Source organism: Halichoerus grypus, chromosome 9, assembly GCF_964656455.1.
Source record: "Halichoerus grypus chromosome 9, mHalGry1.hap1.1, whole genome shotgun sequence".
Classification (NCBI taxonomy): Eukaryota; Metazoa; Chordata; class Mammalia; order Carnivora; family Phocidae; genus Halichoerus; species Halichoerus grypus.
This window is the reverse complement of record NC_135720.1, coordinates 110,110,458-110,125,088: the sequence shown is the minus strand read 5'-3', so window position 1 is coordinate 110,125,088 and position 14,631 is coordinate 110,110,458. Positions and strand designations below refer to the sequence as shown.

Here is a 14,631-nt window from a genome sequence, read left to right as displayed (position 1 = left end):
AACGGATATATACTTCTGTGCAGCTATTACAGAGATAAAGGAGATCAATGTATACAGTCTTGGAAAGATATCCAGGATATAGTATGTAAGTCAAGTTGCAGACCCAGATGTGTTGCATGGGATTTGTTGCACCATATGTGTGTATGCACATAGGTATAGAGAGATGTATCTATTTATATTGAGAAAAATCAGGGGAAATTCATTTTACACTGTTAACAGAGGTTGTCTCTGGGGAGTAGGATTAGATGGCTGGGAGGGGAAAAAAAAACTAACAAAAAGTCTACAAATATGGAATATTTGTAGAGGTTGAATTCAGAGATTGCAAGAATTTATTGTTATGCTTTGTTACATATTTTTCATAGAGGAGAAAAATACCAGTGTTTTCCACAAGTGACTTGAATCTTCAAAAAGTAATATACACTTACCGAAAATATTGGCACCTCGCTGCTAAAATTACCCTGTGGGCAGGAAAACGTTTCTTTTCCACAACAAATGTGACATCGCCGTATTCTTCCCCAATCAGCAAGGCACCAATATGTTCAGACAAAATGTGCACATGATCAATTTCCCCCACTGCAGTAAAGGGGCGAAGAGGGTGGCTGTTACTCATCTTGTAGAAAAGGTGATAGTCGTTGATCTAGGACATAAAGAAGGGATAAGAATTAGTGGGGGGAGGGAAGTACACTTAGAAAATCACATACCATAAACATAGCTAAATAAGAATTTAAACTACTTTAAAACAAATCACATGAGAGAGACTGCATCATTACTTGCATCTTTATCAACCAATTTATTCTCGGAAGTAATTCAGCCTGACTCCATGAACTCCAGGCCCTTCAGTATCTTATCACACTAGGAAAACAAACATGCCAGGTGTCCAACACAAACAGCACTTGGAGCCATCATATTCTAGAAAATCGTACCCCGTTACAGGTCCCCTATTTCTCAGTACCTCAGGAAGAGGAAAATCAACAACCAGAACTCCTCTTGTAGCACAGATCTATTTAATGAGGTTGGGTATAACTATCCCCAGGAGAGTCATCTAGGCATAGATCTAGACCTAAATCATAAGCAGAATAAACTAAATCATCAGATTCCAAATACCTTCAGAGGATTTCGTCTGAAAATATCTTAAATACCTTCCAAAAAATTATAATCTTCTAGAGTCACAAAAATAGCCTGACATTTATTAATGAAATCTTAACCCCCCTGAAAAAAAAGAATAACCCCAATATGTTTCTTAAGACTGTATCTTCTAATTCAAACTCGCAGCTCTGATATGAGGTTGCCTGTGCTTACCACAACATCATTACATTTCAACTTATTTACAGGCACTTCTTTGCTTTTGTATGCAATGCTTTTCTACGGATATAACTAAAAATTGAAACATTAATTGAAACATGATTAACAGCCTTATATGTTAGAAAGGGGAGTTATGTCCTTTGAAAGCTAAAAGTGGTCATATGCTTCAATCTCTCCAGTATTTGCAGGTACTGTTTTTTCAAGGGTAAGTAACCCAGCAAGTGGGTAGGAGCCTTCACTGGCATTCAGGTGCCCCAGGTGAAGACGTGGCTGACAGCTCAGAGATGTGCCAGCTACCCCTTTATTGCCACTCCTCTACTGCACCAGAGACCAGGGGAACTGAGACAGATGTGCCTTCTTCACTAGACCTCCGCACCTTCTTGAACTGTCCACTTGGACCACGATTAAAGCTTAAATCACTCTTAATCTTTAAACTTCCACATCTAGATCCATTATTAGCAAGGTGTATGAAAAATTTTATCCCTTTATCCCCAGAATCTGCAGTGAAAAATCCTTTCGGTCCAGGTTCCCCAGTTACATGCTACTCCATGTCCACCCCCAACAGAGAGAGCAACAGCAAGGACTGTGACATAGAGGGACATGGCACATGAGTTAGGCAAGGAGACACCCACCCCAGGTAAATGGACAAGCTCCTGGCCCCCTACAGAAGTAGCATCAAAGGGATAGCAGCATACTCCCCAAGGCAAATCCCTCTTCTTCAACTACAATCTCCATTTGAAAGCCTTAAAAACTGAATCATCTCCAGTCACCTGTGTAGAAAGACCAAACTCAGCTTAAGAGGATCTATTTAGGAATGTCAGCAAACAATGCATGATTCAATTGTTTAATGCATGATATAAAAGTCTAATATAGGAGTTGGCAAACTTCCTGCAAAGGGTCAGATAGTAAATATTTTAGGCTTTGCAGGCTATATGGTCTCTGTATAGACCACTAGAGCCAAAAACAGACATAGACAATCAGTAAATGAATGAGCATGGCTATATTCCAATAAAACTACTTACTGAAAAGGGATGGATTTACCTCTCAGGACTACGGTTTGCCAAACCCTGCTTTAACATATGATCAAAGATTGGCTGTACTCTAGACAAAGGATCGGACTGTTTCTGGTTTTTGTTTTGGTTTCTGGCTGGGTTACCCAACTGGTGTTCAAAATAATGTGGTCATTTCCTGTGTCAGCCATGAAATTCTGAAATCTACTGGTGCCTGACTTCCAAACCTCATTCCCCTTCAACATGAACTCTCACATCACTATCCCATATTTCAGTGATGGTGCATGGCTCTAAACAAAACAGACTCTTTCCCTGCCTGAAGAAATGCATTGCATATACCCAGTGAATATATTGTCTGGTATAATATTCGTTTACAATTTCATCCAGGTCTTAAGTGAGATGAAATGACTCTTGATGAGAAATGACTGATTTTTGGTTAACTAGCTCAAAGGTAAATTTATAATTCTTCAACTGATACATAATAAACATCAATATTATATATATAAATATGTACCTTAATAGGCTCTCCAGATCTGTACTTCTTAATACATACAACTTCTTTTTGCTAAATTTACATTTTAATCATGTTTTTCCAATTGAAGATATAAAGTGAATATTGCCAGGTATAGAAAACAGCCAATTACTATGGGATAAATACAATTTTTATTGGCATATAGAAATAATTTTAATTAGACCAATGATTGTCAATGAGCTTACACACATTGGAATCACATGCGAAGCTTTAAAAAAAGGGGCAGAAAAAGACGCTTGCACCCCACACCAGAAATTGTGACTTAGTTGGCCTGGAATATGGAATCACTCTTCCGAAGTGATTCTAACGAGCACGCTGAAAAGGAACCACTGACTTAGACTCCGTTGTTGTAGTCACATACCTTATTCAGATGCACAAATACACAAACAAAATATCCACTGAGAAAATATGTTGAGGATTTGATTCCATTCTGAATCTTATTGCAAAGAGGCAAATGGTGCCAACAAAATTACCAAGGCCACAGCTCATAAGCAGAAAATATTTGAAAATACTTTTGCCAGATGCCAGAGCTTAACTACAAAGTAATAGTTTGGGTCCACCTACCTGTATTTTAAAAAGCACGTTTTAGAAACACACATCAATAAAGTTAATTTTTTAAACCTCCAACTTTAATTTGACAAATAAAATTCAAAAAAATGTTAAAGTTCATGGAGTACAACTGTTTATTGACTTGTTTCTTAAGCTTTAAAACTTATTCTATCACTGTCAACATATGTGATCCCTGACAAATTTTCTAACTTCCATGAGATTGTTTCCACACCTGTAATGACATGGTTATAGATTTTTTTAAAGTTATATTTTATAACTCTGCCACTGACTTTTAATATCACTGTTTTGGCCTGACATATGAACTCTCGTGACTCAGCATATGATTGTACTCATGACTGTGATTTATTACAGTCAAAGAATACAAAGCAAAATTAGTAAAGGTTTTGAAAAAGCATATGGGGCAAAGTCTGAGAACCAGACATAAGCTGCCAAGGGTCCTCTCGCAGTGGAATTACATGGGATGTGCTTAATTCCCCCAGCAACAAGTTGTGACAACACATGTTAAATGTTGCCAACCAGGAAGCTTGTTGGAGACTCAATGCCCTGAGTATTTATAATGGATGCTGTCACAATAGGTAGCCCCTGTCTGGCACGTATCCAAATTCTAGACTCCCAGAAGGAGAGTAGTGTTCAACATAAACCACAGTATTTGCACAAACTGCTTAAGTGAGCCACTCTTATCAATTGATGGCAGGAATCCTTCTAAACTCTAAGTCTCCATCTATATGCCAGACAAAGGCCAACCTTGCAAGCAGGACTTCCTAAAGATAGCAGTTCAGTCCTGCTATGTTACCCATTTTCTGTATATTTCCAGAAACAATTAGAGGGTCTAACAATGTTAGCAAAAGCACTGAAAATAAGGAATCTAAGAGCCTAACTTATTTACTTATTTAATCTTTGGTTTGGAGAGAGGAATACCGAGAAAACAGCCTACTCTACCTGCCCAAATGTATTCCTGACCCCTGATCTCCCATTATGCCAGATCCAAATAGTTTTAGGGATGGGTTTCTTCAAAATTTCAAGGATAGGGAGCACTGGGTGTTATACACAAACAATGAATCATGGAACACTACATCAAAAACTAATGATGTATGTGGCTGTCCAATTTTGCCAACACCATTTGTTGAACAGACTGTCTTTTTTCCATTGGACATTCTTTCCTGTTTGACGAAGATTAGTTGACCATAGAGTTGAGGGTCCATTTCTGGGCTCTCTATTCTGTTCCACTGATCTATGTGTCTGTTTTTGTGCCAGTACCATACTGTCTTGATGATGACAGCTTTGTAATAGAGCTGGAAGTCCGGAATTGTGATGCCACCAGCTTTGCTTTTCTTTTTCAACACTCCTCTGGCTATGCGGGGTCTTTTCTGGTTCCATACAAATTTTAGGATTATTTATTCCATTTCTTTGAAAAAAGTGGATGGTATTTTGATGGGGACTGCAATAAATGTGTAGATTGCTCTAGGTAGCATTGACATCTTCACAATATTTGTTCTTCCAATCTGGACCATTTCCTTACACCACACACAAAAATAGACTCAAAATGGTTGAAAGACCTCAATGTGAGACAGGAGTCCATCAAAATCCTAAAGGAGAACACAGGCAGCAACCTCTTTGACCTCAGCCACAGCAACTTCTTCCTAGAAACATCGCCAAAGGCAAGGGAAGCAAGGGCAAAAATGAACTATTGGGACTTCATCAAGATAAAAAGCTTTTGCACAGCAAAAGAAACAGTCAACAAAACCAAAAGACAACTGACAGAATGGGAGAAGATATTTGCAAATGACATATCAGATAAAGAGCTAGTATCCAAAATCTATAAAGAACTTATCAAACTGAACATCCAAAGAACAAATGATCCAATCAAGAAATGGACAGAAGACATGAACAGACATTTTTCCAAAGAAGACAGCCAAATGGCCAACAGACACATGAAAAAGTGCTCAACATCCACTTGGCATCAGGGAAATACAAATCAAAACCTCAATGAGATACCACCTCACATCAGTCAGAATGGCTAAAATTAACAAGTCAGGAAACGACAGATGTTGGCGGGGATGCGGAGAAAGGGGAACCCTCCTACACTGTTGGCGGGAATGTAAGCTGGTGCAGCCACTCTGGAAAACAGTATGGAGGTTCCTCAAAAAGTTGAAAAATAGAGCTACCATATGATCCAGCAATTGCACTACTGGGTATTTACCCCAAAGATACAAATGTAGGGATCTGAAGGGATACGTGCACCCCGATGTTTATAGCAGCAATGTCCACAATAGCCGAACTATGGAAAGAGCCAAGATGTCCATCGATAGATGAATGGATAAAGAAGATGTGGTATATATATAAAATGGAATATTATGCAGCCATCAAAAGGAATGAAATCTTGCCATTTGCAACGACGTGGATGGAACTGGAGGGTATTATGCTGAGCAAAATAAGTCAATCAGAGAAAGACATGTATCATATGATCTCACTGATATGAGGAATTCTTAATCTCAGGAAACACACTGAGGGTTGCTGGAGTGGTGGGGGGTGGGAGGGTTGGGGTGGCTGGGTGATAAGACACTGGGGAGGGTATGTGCTGTGGTGAGCACTGTGAATTGTGTAAGACTGTTGAATCACAGACCTGTACCTCTGAAACAAGTAATACACTATATGTTAAAAAAAAAAAAAGAAGATAGTAGGAAGGGAAAAATGAAGGGGGGGAAATTGGAGAGGGAGACAAACCATGAGAGACTATGGACTCTGAGAAACAAACTGAGGGTTCTAGAGGGGAGGGGGTGGGGGGATGGGTTAGCCTGGTGATGGGTATTAAAGAGGGCATGTACTGAATGAAGCAGTGGGTGTTATACGCAAACAATGAATCATGGAACACTACATCAAAAACTAATGATGTAATGTATGGTGATTAACATAATAAAAAAATTCTAAAAAATGAAAAAAAAACTAATGATGTAATGTATGGTGACTAACATAACATAATAAAATAAAATTTAAAGAAGTAAATATAAAAAAAATTTCAAGGATAATTCCAATGTTATTTAAATAATTCCTGTGCATATGGGAAGTAGTTTTCTGCTACTTCTTATAAAGCCAATTTAACCCAGATAGGAAGATGCCTACACCCACACACTTAAAAACCAGCATAAATAACAAAAATCCTATGTAAAATATTGGAAAACAGAATTAAGTAGAAGGATTCATGGCAGAGTGGGTCAATTCCAAGGACAGATGAATATTAGGAAAAATAAGTCATTGAATTAAAATGTCAAAGTGGAACAAATCATAAAATCATAATTAGCTCAATAAAAGCTAAAATATCTTTTTTTAAGATTTTTATTTATTTGACAGAGAGAGAGACAGCGAGAGAGGGAACACAAGCAGTGGGAGAGGGAGAAGCAGCCCTCCCGCTGAGCAGGGAGCCTGATGCGGGGCTCAATCCCAGGACCCTGGGATCATGACCTGAGCCGAAGGCAGACGCTTAACGACTGAGCCACCCAGGCACCCCTAAAATATCTTTTCTTAATATTTTTAAAAGATTTTATTTATTTATTTGAGAGAGAGAGAGTGCGTGTGAGAGAGAGCATGAGCAGGGGAGAGGGGCAGAGAGAGAGAAGCAGACTCCCTGCTGAGCAGGGAGCCCGATGCAGGGCTCGATCCCAGGACCCTGGGATCACGACCTAAGCCAAAGGCAGCCGCTTAACCAAATGAGCCACCCAGGCGCCCCACTAAAATATCTTTTTAAACAATCACTACTAAGTTTATTTTTAAAAAGTTCTAACTGAATAAGAATAAAAGGATACTTCCTTTTATTAGGATACTAATACTTCCTTAACTTGATACATACATATACACACATACATAGCCTAACTGTAACAGATAAAAGCATTTGGTTAATAATAAAACACTAGAAACATTCCTAGAAAGTTCAGAAATAAGACAAGGATGTCTATTCTTATCACTATTAACAAAAGACAATGCAATTAATTGAACCAAGTTAAAGGTAAATGGATTAGAAAACAAAGAGGCAAAATAATCACTATTTGCAGATAATCTGACTGCCCATATGAAAAATCCATGAGAATCAACTGAAAAAAATCTGAGAGAAAATAAAGGAGGTTCACTAAGGTGATCTCATAAAATTATTATATAAAAATGTATCCTTCCATGCCAAAACCACCAGCTAGAAAATACGAAGAAAAAAATTTGCAATTTTTAATTGCAAAACACATCCAATACTTAGGAATAAACTCATAAACTCATAGAACTCATGGAATAAACTCAAAGTCCATCGAAAAATTTAAGAGAAATAAATGAAGAGACATACATTGTTTGGACACAGAAAAATCCATTGTTTAAAGAGATCAATCATCCCTAAATCACTGTATGAAAAAAAGCACATTCGATATTTTATTGTATTTTAAGTTAAACTTTAAAATTCACGAAAATATTCTTGGTAGGGGTAACAGTTAAAAAACAATAATTTGACAAATGTGCACACATAAAAAATTGAGAATGAGAAGTGAGATTTTTATATTTATCAAGAGGTGTTTTAAGTTGAGAAACACAGTTCTAATTAATACAGGAATTAAAAGTAATCCTGATCACAATCACAACAGAGTTTTTAAATTAAATTGGGATAAAGGAGTTCATCTAGGAAGAATAAATATGTAATTTGGTATATATTCTGGAAAAAAAAAAGAACAATGGGGGGCCAGCTTAGTGGATGAGAAAGCAAATCATAAATTGGAGCAATTAGAACAATGTCATATTGGGGCGCCTGGGTGGCTCAGCTGGTTAAGCGACTGCCTTCGGCTCAGGTCATGATCCTGGAGTCCCGGGATCGAGTCCCGCATCGGGCTCCCTGCTTGGCAGGGAGTCTGCTTCTCCCTCTGACCCTCCTCCCTCTCATGCTCTCTGTCTCTCACTCTCTCTCTCTCAAATAAATAAATAAAAAATCTTAAAAATATATATATATATATATAAAAAAAAAAGAACAATGTCATATTAGAGAGACAGATCACTGGAACATATTAGTCCAGAAAAAAACCCAAATACTATACACAGGAATTCACTATATATATAAAAATACAGCATTTCAATTCAGTGGGGGGAAATATGGAATTTTTTTTCAATAAAAGACATTGTTGGCTAGCCATTTTTTAAAAAGTAATCTGGATATTCACATAAGAACACAGAATTAAGTACATAAGGATGGCAACCTCAGCACTTTCTGTAACAATAAAAAATTGGAAAAAACTTAAATGCCCATTTAAAGGTAACTGGATAAACAAATAATGGTAAATCTATATAGTGGAATATTATACAATGATTTAAAAGGAATAAACTCAGATAATACTGACATTGAAAAAAATCTAAAATATATGTATTTATATGGAAAAATGTATTTACATGGAAAAAGTATATTACATGGAAAAACTGCAAAACTGTATTATAGTAAAATGTTATTTTGTTAAATACATTTTTAAAAAGCAAACATCAAATTGCTAACAAGGGTTAACCCAAAGGATCAGGGTTGTGGGAAAATTTTATGTAGCACACTATATAATTTTGTAATGTTTGAATTTTTATAAGCATGTTTTATTTATAATAAAACTTTACACAAGTATTTTAATAACTTTGGCCACTAAAATTACAAAATAAATTAGTTTGTGTATGAGACAGCAAGTGTTTTAATTTGCCACAACCAGTAGTACCTGATTTAGTGACTAAGAACAGTAAGCAGAGGGACTATATATTATCTCCACAGATGAAAATTAATTAACAACTTGAAGACAAGGACAAAAAGTTCATTACATGAAGACAGACATTACACTAAGGCAGGAATGAATATAAGATACCTGGGTAGCGTGGCCTCCTAGGACACCCTATCTGATGCATCCTGACTAAAGATCTTCACCTTTGAGATTTTCAGTATGACTTTTTCTAGACTTAAGGCACATTTTTTTTCAGATGCAAACACAGGGCTGAGATTTGCTCCTGTTGACAGCCCAAGTCTAAATTTGCTGATGTTCACAGGACAGGGCAAGGGTAATCTATTCACTCAAGCTGTTCCTTCAAGGTGGGAGGAAGGAGAACAGGAAGGCAGAGGCAACAAGGACCTACTGGAAGAAAGGGCAAGAATACCACCACCAGGAAATGGTGCCATTTGTGATAACATACAGTATCATTAGTTGAGGGTCCTGGGACTTCATATGGATTTATTTACCAGGGATGGTGGTATAGAAACTACACCCTTTCATGGCTGGGTAACTTTCATGGGTTCAAATGCATTAAAAAAAAAAACTAAAGCAGCAGTACTAATATTCTCAGGGCTACTGACTATTTACTATGCAATAAGAAACCCACACCCATTTGTTCTAACCAAAATAATGAACAATGTCCATCAATAAAGAGAGAGTGCCATATGTAGTTTATACTGTTGTAATGTTATAATTACCTCTTAAGGAGTCTGAAAAAACCCAAGTCCATCTAAATATCAATTTCTTTACTTAAAACTCACTTCTGGCAGAACTGTTTACAAACTTTTCCTTAAGAAAGGGCTTTCCACATTTTTTAAAGTTTATTCTCCAGAGTGTAATCAGGAAACAGACAAAGAGCAAACAAAGTTCCACCGGACGGAGATGCCAATGAGTCCTTGGATGTTGTATAAATCAATCTCCCCTGGGAAGCCCTCTCTGCCCCGCCTACTTCCTGACTGAAAGGCCTTTATGGGTAAAAAGACCTTCTGCTCTTTAATTGTAAAATATAAATGATCTTTCTCTTGAGGAAAGCGATGGCATTTACAAGCATATGGTTTAGCAATTTCTTTCTGCTCTTGGTACCCATGTGGTGTGTAATTTGAAGCTGTATTCCTTAAACTTTAAATTAATATTGCCTGGGGAGAGAAAGGATATCCTGGCTGCATCTTAAGCACTCTCAAAAAATCACATTCTACTTTCTCATGGGAAGGATACCTCACTTCTTTTGATATATACTCTACCCTTGTCATCCAAAAGTCTGAATAAACAGGTGTACAGTGACCATACCAGTAGATGTAACCTTGATTCTGATATTCTGCAAATCTACTTCTAAACCTTGCAGAGGAGTCCTGTCATGGGGGCAGTAAAGGGCCCCAGTGAGAAACATGACTGAGGTTCACAGGCATTTTCTGGCTTCAGGATTCCCCAAATGTCTTTCCCTGGGAAAGATGAAATGATTTCTAACGTCCAGTCCCATTCCAAATTCTTGTCACTCTTACGATTTTATATGTTTGTAAATAAATGTTTATAGATATGCACAGCTTGGAACACTTTTTTTTAAAGATTTTATTTATTTATGTGACAGAGAAAGAGACAGCTAGACAGGGAACACAAGCAAGGGGAGTGGGGGAGGGAGAAGCAGGCTTCACGCTGAGCAGGGAGCCCGTTGTGGGGCTCAATCCCAGGACCCTGGGATCATGACCTGAGCCAAAGGCAAACGCTTAACAACGGAGCCACCCAGGCGTCCCAGCCTGGAAGACTTTTAAAGCCTATAATCATAACAAAAACATTTGACAAGATTATTTTATTGAGAGTGTATATAACTCCATTTACCAATTACCACATTGATTCTCCACTTATTTGTCAAGGGACAAACTAGTTTCTGAATCTGTATGTAATTCATCTGATAAAAGATTTACTGAGGAAAAAAAAAAAAACATTTATTGAGCTCTGTTCTATGATACAGGCCCAGTGCTAGGTGATAGGAACACAAAGATTAATAAAAGATAAAGTTGCTACCTCTGAAGAACTCACTGTCTACTGAGAAAGCTAGGACTAGATAACAAATAATGTCAATTCTACAACTAGCAAGCCATAATTTTATGATTTTTAGAAAGTAAGATAGTTATCAGTTATCTTCTGTAAGTACCATACTAAAACAATGACAACTATGCTGAACAGATTATTAAATGAACAGGAACTCAGAAAATTATGTTATACTCTTATATCAAAATAAAAGTTAATATTCAAACAATTGGCTACTTGTTCTCCAAAATGGGATGCTCACATCCCAAAGTGAGTACAATATAAGCCATAGGAATTTGGTAAGAAAACCTTAACACTTCTATTAACATATATATACTTTAAAGATTTTATTTATTTGACAGAGAGAGAGAGAGCACAAGCACGGGGAGCTGCAGGCAGAGGGAGAGGGAGAAGCAGGCTCCCCGCTGAGCAGGGAGCAGGATGCAGGGCTCAATCCCAGGATGCTGGGATCATGACCAGAGCTGAAGTCAGACACTTAACCAACAGAGCCATCCAGGTGCCCTGACCTGTATAACCTAGAAAAAGAAAAAATTAAGCTTCAGCAATATTTAATATGTGGATGGACCTGGCCTCCTCTCATGATCTGCATGTCAAAAACAGTCACTTGTCTCATAAGGTAAAGTGTCTAGAGAATTCCACGAAGAGGCAGGGCTCAAGGAAGTGTTCTCATTTGTTCAAGGACATACTAGGTTTACCTGTGCCTGCTTATGTGAATTTTCCAAATGTTATCTGGTTTTAGTTAAATTATTGCTCACAAGATAAGTGAACTAAAAAAGGTTCCTGCAAGGAATCCACTGATTGAAGATAATGTAACATTGTCAAAACAAGAAAACAAGTAAATGGCCATTATGATAACTCTACTCCTAGTAATCAGATTTTATAAGAAGGTGACTCCTGCCAATAAGTCCTAGAGACTTAATGCATACTACAGTGAATATAGACAAAAATATTGCATTATAATCATCAAACCTGCTAAAAGATTTGAATTTAACTTTTGCAACTACTAAAAAGAAATGCTAATTATGTAACATGATAAAGGTGGTAATAATGGCCACAATGGCAATCATATCACAATATATAAGTGTATTAAATTAACATGTTATACACTTTATATTTTTTTAAAGATTTATTTATTTATTTATTTATTTATTTGAGAGAGAGAGAGAGAGCAGAGCGAGCAAGAGAGAACACAAGGGAGGAGGCAGAGGGAAAGGGAGAAGCAGAATCCCCACTGAGCAGGGAGCCCGATGTGGGGCTCCATCCCAGGACCTGGGGATCATGAACTGAGCCGAAGGCAGATGATTAACCGACTGAGCCACCCAGGCGCCCCGCATGTTATACACCTTAAATCTATATGTTATATGTCAAATATATTTCAGTAAAAAAATGACCCCAACATTTGAAATAATATCATTTGAAATATATACTACTATTAACAATGAACCTCCATATAAAAGGCATTAAAACATATGTTGAATAAATATTGGTTAAATGTTTTAACCCAAAGAAGCTTAAGACAAAAATTACAATCTAGTAGCAAATTAACCATTTTGCAGGACACAGAAAGTATCTTTCACGTAATAATAATGGTTACTATCTACAGAAGACTTACTATAAGCCGGGCATAGTCCTAAGCATTTTATACACACCATCTTATCTAATATTCAAAGAACTGGCTTGGGAAGGTACTGTTTTTTATCCTACTTTACAGATAGGAAATTGAGAAACAGACAAGAGTAGGCAATTGTCCAAGGACACAGACAATAGCAGATCCAAACCAAGGTCTATCAAAGTTCTGAACTTAGAAGAGCTATGCCACAGTGACACAGGAGAAGTCGGAAATGATTCTGACTATGACTCCTGCCAACTAGCTCCTCTTCTGACCAGCAGTTCTCAAACTTTTTTAAGACACCCTATTCAGACTAGGTAAAATATGCCATGGGTGATAAGAATGAAGTGTCCTTTTTCAAGTCAACTGTTGGAGATTACATATACAACTTTGGAGATTACATATACATACTAATATAGGGAGAATAATTCAGACTCAGTTGCAATGTAGTTAAATTCTAGTTACTGAAAAATTACAGACCAAGAATATTGTTAATACAAATATGCATCCATATACACTACAAGATTAAGTGAAAACCTATAACAAACTAAACTGATAATGATACAACTGAACAGTAATATATAATTAAAAAAACAAGAATGGAAACAACTGTGAAAAGAACAACCAATTCAACTGATAATCTGTATCTTTCTGAAAATGTAAAATAATTCTAACTTATGCACGTTCATATGCGGAACAGGAGCTCTGCAATGTTGCTACAGAGTACATAGTAGCCAGAATTATTAGAACATCAAATTATACACCTGAAACTAATATAACACTGTATGTTAATTATACTTGAATTAAAAAATAAGTAAATTTTTAAGGGGCACCTGGGTGGCTCAGTCGGTTAAGCATCTGACTTCAGCTCAGGTCATGATCTCAGGGTGCTGGGATTGAGCCTTGTGTTGGGTTCCCTGCTCACCCAGGAGTCTGCTTGTCCCTCTGCCCCACACCTCATGCTCTCTCTCTCTTAAATAAAATCTTTTAAAAAAATAATAAATAAATAAAAATTTTAAAAGGTAGTAACGGCACCTACATGTCATTTATCTAGGTACATATTAAAATACTGCTAAATTTTTTAAAAAATTAGAATCCTTTATAAACTCTAGTATTATGCTAATGTGGATTTATGAATGCCACATTTTGCACACCCTTAATGCTTCACTTGATTGGTTTTTAATAAGTTGCCAAAGGATATATATAAATGAAAGACTATGAGATCAACTGACACTTGCCAATGTTTTTTGATCAGGGCTAACCAGTGGCCTTGGGCCATCTTTTGAGAAGCATTCTCCTAGACTAGGCAATTCTCCTGGCTCAGTTTGGCAACGATATTTAATTTTGTGGTGGTTGGGAGAAGTTATTCTATTATTCAATTACAAAATATTTTAAATTCCCAAGGCAAAGCAGCCCAATTTATAATTTGCAATATGAATTTTAATTTCTCTTGAATTCAAGCTATCTTCAGTTTCTCTGGATCCAATCTCCAAAACAATCTTTCCCAAATACCTGCAAACAAACAAATGCATTTAAATCAGGTATCCTAGAATAAAAAAAAACAAAAAACAAAAAAACATGTATTAAATGACCAAAGTGAGCTTCAATCTGTTATGTTTTAAAGTTTCTCCAAATACTGAAGCTTGCTTCTTCTTTCTTCCCTACAAAGGACCTTCTTGAGCTTGTACTTCAGAAAGGCGTTAAGGTGCAGAAACATCACCAGATTTTATTAACCTAAATTCTGAATGTTTACCCAAAGACTTGCATTATCCAGCTAACAACCTTCCCTCAGTCTCTCAGCTC

At 36.9% G+C, this 14,631-nt stretch overlaps 1 protein-coding gene across 3 annotated transcripts in view; it reads right to left on the bottom strand.

Moving 5' to 3' along the window:
• Positions 1-14,631, bottom strand: part of BTBD9 (BTB domain containing 9) — a 431,569-nt gene that overhangs the window by 388,536 nt on the left and 28,402 nt on the right. For all 3 annotated transcript variants that reach the window (XM_078055382.1, XM_036094275.2, XM_036094276.2), the window contains exon 2: positions 426-637. In XM_078055382.1, the coding sequence (XP_077911508.1) occupies positions 426-610 (185 nt within the window). In that variant the 5' untranslated portion in view covers positions 611-637. The remainder of the gene's footprint in view (positions 1-425; positions 638-14,631) is intronic.